Source organism: Protopterus annectens, chromosome 6.part0 (assembly GCF_019279795.1).
Source record: "Protopterus annectens isolate FY-2018-M chromosome 6.part0, PAN1.0, whole genome shotgun sequence".
NCBI classification, from domain to species: domain Eukaryota; kingdom Metazoa; phylum Chordata; order Ceratodontiformes; family Protopteridae; genus Protopterus; species Protopterus annectens.
Window position 1 is genome coordinate 486,209,753 of NC_056737.1, and position 10,000 is coordinate 486,219,752.

The following is a 10,000-nucleotide window of genomic DNA, read 5'->3' on the forward strand; positions in this document are numbered from 1 at the left end:
GTTAAAATCAGGCCCCAAAATGGAAGAGATTCAATATCTGGAATGCCAACAAGGGTTAGGATGCATCAGTAATGAGCATCCCACAGATACTAGAATACTTGGCAGAAATGCTTCACAATGGCCTTTCATATTCCTCCATAAAAATACACGCTTCAGCAATTTCAGCAAAATACAACTGTGATCCACCTGTGTTTTCACATCCTTTGCTAAGACCATTTCTAAGAGGGATAAAGAATATCAAGCCTCCAAGAAAACCACCAGTGCCTGCATGGGACCTCAACTTCGTCCTGGAAAAAATTAACTCTTCTTCCTTTTGAGCCAGCAACATCTTCAGAATTGCAATTTCTCTCCTGGAAAACAGTTTTCCTGTTGGCAATTACTTCAGCAAGAAGAGTCTCGGAGATACAGGCCCTCATGGCAGTACCTCCATTTCTCATTTTCCATCAGGACAGAGTCTCTTTAAGAACCAATCCTTCATTCATGCCAAAGGTGATATCCAGGGTTTCTCTAAATCAAGCAATTCACCTGCCTACTTTCTTTCCCAGTCTTCAAAATAAAGGAGAGAAGCTTCTGCACACTTTGGATATACAAAGACAATTGCGCTACTACTCTGACAGAACAAAGGCCAACAAAGTCTGACCAACTATTTGTGGCTTACGCTGCTGGAGCACAAGGAAAGGCAATTTCCAAAAGAACAACTTCAAAATGGATTGGAAACTGCATCAGATTCTGCTACTCTTTCCATGGAAAAGGTGTGCCAGCCAATATCAGGCCACACTCCACCAGAGCTACAGCCACCTCCACAGCCTTTCTAAGAGGGGTGGCTACAAAGGACATTCTAGAAGCTGCTACATGGAGCTCCGTGCATACATTTTCCAACCATTACAACCTGCCTTTATATTCCAGATCCCGAGCAGGCTTTGCTTCTGCAGTCCTGCAGGGCATTTTAGCTACACCATCCTTATCTTAGATCCTACCACCCCAGCTTGGCTATGGTATTCAACCCATATGTCAGGACTGCAGTTGCATTCTTGAAGGACATAGTACAGTTTTGTACCTACCATAAATGTAGATGTCCGATAGATATGCAACTGCAGTCAGGTTTTCCCTCCCTCCTACCCCTGTGTAATTCTCTTTTTGGGTCCACTCCCCCTTTTTCTAATTAGCTGGGGATATCTGTTATGGTGTATCTGTTTATTACTGTTGTGCATGTCTGGATTTTTTTATCCATTCTCTAAATTTAGCCTTCCTTGGAGGGCACCTGGCATCTGAGGCAAGAAACACTGAAGAAGATGGCGTTGGCTGATACTTTTATACCCCGGCCGCTCTGACGTCAGGGAAGAGGCGACATCAGCCGACGCCGGACCCAGACTTTGGAATCCGGCCGACCGAAGGGCTGCCTGAGGCAGGACAACCCATATGTCAGGACTGCAGTTACATATCTATCGGACATCTACATTTATGGTAGGTACAAAACTGTACTTTAATGTTCAATATCTGTTTGCCTGGAGAGACTTGCCTGTGCAGGTGCATGACACATGGATTGATGCAAATGCCAGACCTTCCACAGCTGTCTTAGTGCTATCTCTATTGAGCTTCTCCCTCAGCATTGGGAAAATGTTTGTCAATCCCTAGCATTCACCCATTGTGAACACAACTCCTTGCACATGTAGTTGCAGCCTACTTACTTGAAAGATGGGGTCAGGTTGGATTTTCCCAGTGCCTTGAGAAAGAAAAATCAAAGATGAAAGAAACACTTGGATGAAGCAGTGCCCATATGACTATCTTTGAGCTCTCTTTCTCTCCCTGTGAATACCTTTTGTGCAAATATCCTTATTAAATCTTCATATTTTAATCTGTAAAATGAGTATACATGCAGTAACAGAAAAGAAGTCTTAATACGTTTCCAATTTTTTAAGGACAACTTCTTTCCAAGCTGAAAATTTTTCTGAGCTTGGTACAGTGGCAGAGTTGGAACAGAGGATCTGTTCCGAGCCCATCCGTAATGAATGAATGAAGATGAACACAGATGGATCGTTATGGTAAGACATAACTTTTTTTCTCCAACTATAGTGCGTTCTCTGAGTTAGTATATATAAGTACTGGAGGTGTGTCCGGCAAAGTAAAACACATTTATGCATGGGGGCAAGCCCCCTGCACCCCCCACACCCCTGCTACTTATATATACCAACTCTGAGATTGCATTACAGTGAGGAAGAGGCTATATTTCCTTATCCCCACTGTACTCTGATTCAGTTAACTGATTTTCACAAAAGTGCACTTTCGAAGAAATGGGTTCATACTTCTGTTCTTTGAAGAAACCTTTTTTCTTTGAACAGAAGTAGACCCATATATATAATATTTAGATAAATAAATAGAGGCATACATATATTGTAGGCAAACTCTGAGGTAATGTTGAGGTTAAAAGAGGATTATTGTTGAGAGGAGGAGCCTGAACTATGGATCTAAAGTCTGATCTGAAGATGGATCCGAAACCCATCATTTGAAGATTGACAGAAGTAGACAACACAGATTTATCGTTATGGTGAGTATATAACTTTTAATGTTCTTCATGTTTCAGTGTTGCAGTCATTACACTTGGGTTATCTGCCTGCAGGTAGCACTCAGTTGGCCTGAATACCAGAGTCTTTGAATTTCTGCGTCTGATGCCGTCGCCTCTTCCATGATGTCAGGTTGTCAGGGGTATAAAACATGTAGCCATCACTATTACATCAGTCTTTCTTGCGGAGAAGAAGCCCGAAGCAGAAGCACTTTGCAAGTGCCGGTCGGCAGCTACCTGAAATTTTAATTTTTTTCAAGTTTCAGATGTGAAGTCTTCTAAAGCCAAGTACCCCGTTGGGGATTTTTTTTTCTTGCTCTAACTGATGTGAGAAAAAATTAACAGTCATCTTGCCTGTAGAAAGTAAATGCCGCAGAGATTTTCATTCTTACTGCATCACCTGTTTAGGCCCAGACCACGACGTCCCTCGCTGTCGGTTTTGTGCCTTGTTTAATGCCCAGACCATTCATTGTCGGGCTATTTTTATAGCTAAATTATTTTGCTCTTGTTCTCCGTATTCTTAAATGGCTTCGGTAAGCCATCTGACCAACGATCTTCTGAATCTTTCTAAAAAGCACAGAGACAGACCACATAGGTCAAAAACTGCCGACAGCGCTTCTGTTAAGCTAGTCGCCAGTCCGCCGGTACTCAGTGAGGCACCTTTGCAGCCCCTGATGCCCGCTTCTACAGATTCGCAGGCCTCTGCTGAGACCCATTCAGTATGCCGCGAGATGCTTCAGCTATTGACCCTGCGGATGTCTCTACCTTGGATGGATCCAGAGCCACTGTGCAGGCACCGGCTTCTGAGGGTGTATTCCGACCTACCGATATTCATATTAAACCGACAACTTCTTTTCCATTTCATATCCTTGGTGGAAGTGAGCAAAGTGGCAGACTCTAAGCCTCATGTCCACTTATTTCCTTGAGCTGTGATGCCCAGGCTTTGTTTAGTTTGAATGTTCCAGAAAGGAAGCAGTCTTTAACTTCCCAGCCCCTCCAAACCTGGGTGACACGCAGGGCAACTCTGTGCTGTACACAAAAGCACTGTACAACCTCATTCATACTTACACTGGCAGTACCTGTCCGAGTCAAAGCCATGGTTACTGGCAAAAATATACCACCCTTGTGGGCCAGTAGCATAAAAAGTTAATTCAATGAAAGGAAAAAAATCCTCTCCAAAGCCAAGAAGGAACAGGCAGTACAGTGCAATGATATACTCACCAGTCTAAACAAATCAAAGAGCTGGTCATATCTGACAAAGCAAACTACAAGGAAAAGATAGCCTCCCAGTTGCAAGACAGCCATAAGGCTTTTTAAATTGTTTGTAACCTCAGGGAAATGCTCAGCGATGTGCTGAGTTAATCATGAATGGCAACACTTGCACCCATCCTTAAACTGTAGCATGCCTGCTGGCCGACAAGTTTATTTTAACCCCCCCCCATCACCTCCTTTCATACCCAAAGAAATAACCGCAGCCATCCCCCTACCCGTTATTGAGGGAAAAGATCCTTACTGCACTTACTGTAGCTAAAAACACAGCCTCCATGGGTCTGAACAACATTCAGGATGCTTCTTATATAGCTTAAAACAGAAACTATCAGGGCTATTAGAAACCCTCCTTTAACCACAATGTCCAGAGGGGCTTTGTCCCAGAGGAATGGAGGACTGCAGCAGTTGTCCCTCTGCATGGGGGGCATCAACTGACCCAGGGAACTTCAAACCCATAAGCTTGACAAGTCTTTTCTGCAAGGCCATGGCGAGAATTATTATGGACCAGATCAGTAATGACGTAGAAAATCTCCAAACACTGGATCAGACCCAATTTGGCTTTGTCAGAGGCAGGTCTTGTCAGCTCAGTCTGGTGCACTACTTCAAGGAAGTCACCAGGGCCATGAATGAGGGTAGAACAGTACACACTGCTTTTCTGGACCTGGCCAAAGTTTTTGACACAATTTCCCACTCAAGGATCATAGATTAACTTATTGTGTTAGGGTTAAAGCTGTGGTGGTGGTGCTGCGGTAGCATTGTCACCTCACAGTAAGACGTTGTCACGTTCGATTCTCAGCTAGAGCGTCTTCTGTGTGGAGACATGTGTGAATGGGCGTACCTTTGTTGAAGGTTGTGCGTCAGGGCCGGCAACTCAGCACGTAAAAATCTACTGCCAGTCATTAGCGGACCGTAGTTCCGCTGTGGCAACCCCTAACCGGGAAAAGCCGAAAAGCACAACAACATTGTGTTAGGGTTAAAACCCCTAATTGTCGGATGGATAGCAAACAGCCTCACTGACAAGGACGCATGTTGTCTGGATGGGCAAATGCACTTTAGATTAGAGACCTGTTACTAGCAGTGCTCCACAGGGCTCAATATTGGGACCCCTTTTGTTTGGCATATACTTACGTGAAATGAAAGTCAGTGTTTGGGGACCTCTGGCTCACCAAGTTTATTGGCAGTTGTAAGCTAGGAGCAATCATTGAATCCCCAATTTATGCTGACATCCTACAAACAGGCCTAAAAATGACAAACCACTGGTGCCAAAACCATGGTCTTGAGACTAAAATGGTAAAAAATTCATAATGTTATCCTTCTGTAAATCGGATATTCCTGCAAATTATAGTATCAATAACACCCCCCTAAAATTATACCAAGTGGTGTGGGACCTAGGATTACAGCTAGATAGTAACCTAAACTTTGACCACCAGGTACGGTAGTGAGGAAATCCTTGTGTGGTTCATCTTATAAGTAAAGGCATGGCATCAGGGTCAAAGGATTTTGGTGTGCCATTGTACTCGGCCCTCATCAGGCCCATAACTGAGTACAGTAATTTCCTTCTGCATGTACCTAATCAGACATTTAAACCAATTGGAATGTCCCCAGAGGTTTCTCACTAAAAAATGCAGAGAGCAAGACGCATGTCTTACACAGACCGACTTAAGACCCTGTCCCTTTTACACTGTCTCATATTGTTTATTGAGAAGTACTTGTGCCTGACCTACAAGGCATTGTCTGATCAAGCCCTGATGAAAATGTTACTTATTCCCAAGACAAATTATATGAGGGTCAATCATTCCATGGACTTGAACCTTATTTGCGACTCTAACAGAATTTGTTGAAGACAGATTTGTATCCCAAATGCTGCCTTGAGTGTGGAATAAATTTCCCTTCCTAAAACAAAACCTCTCTCTTACTGTCTTCAAAAAGAATTTGGATAAATGGATGGGAAACCGTAAAGTAACTCCTGGGGTACTTCCCTTGTCCCTTATGGACAGAAGCAGTCTGTAAAAGGACTTGGCACTTCATTACTCAAAGATCCAGTACCCTATCCCATATCTGAGGAATTAAGATATAATAACATTGAAGTTAGCTCCCTAGAAAATGTTTTTTTTTTTTTTTTTTTTCTTTTCCCCAGTGACCTTTTAATTTTCTCCCAGATGAGGTTAGTAATTGTCCCTAGATCAGGCCATTTTCATTTTTTTTTTTGGGCACTAAGCCTGGGTAGAGAGGAGTTGTTCACATCCTGGATTTCTGCATCTCGGGTTTTACCTGAAGTGATTGTGCATATTTACGAAAACTAAACTGCTGCTTGTCTGCTTCACTCCAGAAGGAAGAGGGTTTCAATAGTTGCTAGACTGTTTTGTGTGGATTAAGTCAGTCATCGTTTGCCTTCAGTTGGCAAGCTGCCCATTTGAGAATGCTGCTGTTAGAAACCTAGTCAATAGAAAATTCTTATTCTGGAGCTTGCATAATGAGTTTCTGTTGATATATACACTGCAAGCACATGGTCCTTGATGCACACCTTCAGAAAACTTTACTGTCTTGACCATGACTCCAGGCTTTAGTTTCCTTTTGTACCTCTGTTGTCTGTGACTTCTTGAAATTGCTCCTTGGTTTGTCCTCTTGCTTCTTCTAACATGGTACTTTGCTGCTTGGGATTTATTCCATTCATAGGATCTATTGGAGAGAAGTGCTAGACAGTGCATATACTTTACTACCATGTACGTTATTCAGTGAGAGGATCCTCCTCCCTTTGAGAAGCTTCTCCATTGTATTCCCATGCAAGTAAAACAAGTATGCATTTGCTCATTGTTAGCAGTGTAGATTTTTTATCTTCATTTGCAGGCAATGTATTGCTTGTGTTGGGAGTAACCTGACTGACTAAGGGGTTAGGTGTGCTTATGTAGCCTGCACTTGACCTCACTGGATGCAGTGACACTAAGCTAATACTCACCCCGAGTGCAGAATGTTTTGGAAAAAAAATGCCAATTTTTTTCGTGGAGAGGATGAACCAATCAGAGGATCTGTCTTGTAAATAACAGATATGTTCTTATTGAATCATTTTTTTATCCCGTCTTGCAGTTTGTCTTGCTCAGTACACAGGGCTGAAATCACTGAGTACAGGGGTTAAACATGGTCTCTTAGCTTGACGTGTCACCTTGGAATACATCACCATGAGGCTTGTATCCTGGTGTGTTGGAACAGAAAACAAAGTAATAGCCAAGCTGAGGATGGGATGTCTGTTGCAGTCTCTTGAATAGTGATTGTTAATGTGAAAATGGATAATATATACAAAATTTAGGATTCTGATATCTCAAAGTATTGCCCCTACTTCAAGGTACAGTTGTCCTGGAGTTTTAGAAGTGGTATTAGTTGCATAGCCTGTACTCTTAATTGGAGGTACAGACCTCCATTCAAAGCACTTAATTGGTGTTCTAGTGAGTTTTAACATGAACACTCGTTTCCTGAAAAATTTGTTTTTTATGAAGTTGTACCACTTTTTGTTCCCTTACTATACCCCATGTGACAATTTTCAACAATCTGCTAGGTCATAGTCAAGGCTTCATTCCTGTACACCACTAGGCTGGTTGTGAAGTTGTAGAATTTAAACTGCACATCTTATAGGGAGTTTGGGATTGCAGCGTAAGAAAACATTACTGTTAAAGCAAAGTTAAGAATTCTGTCATATGTTGGGCAGTATGGCAAGTACATGTGTTGTAGAAGACATTTGATTTTTTTCATAACCTCTTTTTCTTTGTGGTCCTCAGATTTGTTTACTTTAAGACCTTTCTTGCATTTTTGTTACTTTTGGCAGAAGACTATATGTAGTACCTTTCTTGAGGGTAAAGAGCCTTGTACTTTGTTCAGAAAGATACAGAACATTAATGCAAATTATCCTTAGTTCCTCCCAAAGTTTGTCTTTGTTTTTTGAATCTGTTCATTTGCCTTGTTGCCTTGTTTTTGCTTTTTTCATGCAGATGGAGCTTTACTGCAGACTAATTATTTCCTTCCAAAGGTGAATGATGATGCCTGAACCAGTCCATTCTGTTTTTGTTTGTTTTGCCTGAAAATTTTGAATAAGAAATATATTTACACTGTCAGCTTTGTTCTGTTTCATAAAGGTTAATAATGATTGTGTCTTTCGGCTTTTCCCGGTTAGGGTTTGCCACAGCGGAACTCCGGTCCACTAATGATTGGCAGTAGATTTTTATATGCTGGCTTGCTGGGCCTAACGCACAATCTTCAATGAAGGAACGCCCATTCACGCATGCTGCCACACAGAAGACGCTCTAACTGAGAATCGAACGGGCAACGTCTAACTGTGAGGCGACAACGCTACTGCAGCACCACCACCGCAGCTCATAAAGGTTGATATTAATATCTGAAAATTAGTTCAGCTATTTGCTATAAGTGAGGAAAGAACACGAAGTCAAGAAGACTTTTACAAGGCATAACAAACTTGCCTTACACAGAGTGCCTTAAAGCCCTTTCCCTGTACTCGCTGTCCTTTAGATTGCTGAGGGGTGAGCTATGTCTGACTTGAAAGGCATCCGCAAACCCCACACTTTCACATCTCTTGCATATTCGTAAGTTAGACAGTACTAGAATTGCAAGGTCTAGGGACCAGAATTTTGTCTGACTTAAACAGAACATGCTGGAGAGACCGATATGTGTTCCAGGAACTGCTCCTCTTGTGGAACATGCTTCCCACGCATGTGAAACTGAGTTTGTCTTATCGAATTTAAGTGCCACCTACACCAGTGGATGGGGAATAGGAAATTTAAACTGGTCCTGGCACCCATGTGCCTTATGAACAGATACCTTATAAATGCCTGGCCCTTAGTGTTCTTTTTGGATACAGATATTATTCTTTAGGGAAAACTTGGCTAGGTTCTTACAATTTTCTTCCAGGCCCGTAATGATGTTGTGCTTGGAAGCAGTGTCTTGTTGATTGAACTAGCTTCAGAAGCTCTCTGGAAAAAAGAAAGCACCAATACGCAAGTGTTAACTCTTTGTATTGCTCTTCAAGATATTTTTTTGAGTGCCTTATTGACCTTGCATCCGTCTTTTCCAGATGTATCTGCACTGAGACTTTTAGGTATATGTAGTTGGCAAGTTCAGATAATTTTGTTTTATGAATTTGCTAAAAATTGTTTTGGGAAAGGTTACTTGTTGGGACAAGAACCAGGGACTTTGTGACCTTGAAAGTCATAGCTTCCACAGATGCGGGCATTGTGATATTTACTGCTGTTGCTGTGAGATGCAGAAGTATGAGCCCATTGGATGAACCATCTTCTGAAGTTCTGTGAATGTATTAAGTATTCATGCAAGTACTTTGCTAGTTTACCAGTTTAATGTAAGTACTTTACTGATAGACTTATTTTGTGCATTGCCCACCTATCTGATTTGACTTTCTGTTGCTCATTTCTTATTTCTGTGAGTATTCTGAAACATTCTCCTCACAAGGGGGGAAATATAGGTTAACAAAGTGTAATAACATCAGTGATGATAAATTTGGAAGCAAGCCAGATTGTACAAAAGCCCTCTAATCGTTAAGCATGGTACATGTAAGATGCAACAGCTACATTTGTTTTCACTCTCTATCAGTAAGACTGTAGGAAGTTGTTTCACATGGATATTCAGTTCAATATCTTGCCTTTTTATGCTTTGGAACTTGGCATCTATCTACCAAATAAACTTGGTTTGGTGAAAGCCATCGGTAATTAATAAATCTTCAATTACCAAAAGGATACTGTCTGGTGTCTTGCTGGTGGCTGATAATTAGGCTTGGGAGACTTCTCTGAAACTCATGCCTGTTACTGTGAGTGTCTGAAGATTCCAAGGATAATTTTTCACTTGGGAGTAACAAAAATTTGTCTAATGATATTTGCTTTACTTAGAATTTTTACGAAACAGTCCAACATTTCGTACAGTGAGCATTATAATTTAGTGACTGAAATGCCAGCTTGTGTGGAGGTTGTTAACTTTGCTTTCGGTTTGATTTGAGAGGGGCTTTTAATTGTTACCTGATTTGGTGTCTTAGACTGTCGTATGACCGTATGCAAGAGTTTTATATTTTGATTGACTTAGATTAGAGAAATATCTTTTATACTTTGTGTTCAGTTTCTGAAGTTTTTAAAAGTGTATGTCTATTTGTATTTTAAAGAT

The 10,000-nt window shown here is 41.5% G+C and overlaps 1 protein-coding gene across 1 annotated transcript in view; it reads left to right on the forward strand.

Annotated features, from left to right (window-relative positions):
• The window catches only part of UBR1 (ubiquitin protein ligase E3 component n-recognin 1), a gene marked incomplete in the record, with an annotated part of 4,571,807 nt that overhangs the window by 217,264 nt on the left and 4,344,543 nt on the right, over nt 1–10,000 (forward strand). The window contains 1 exon segment of the mRNA XM_044074213.1: nt 9,999–10,000. This exon segment is cut by the window's right edge and continues 100 nt beyond it. Coding sequence (XP_043930148.1) covers nt 9,999–10,000 — 2 coding nt within the window.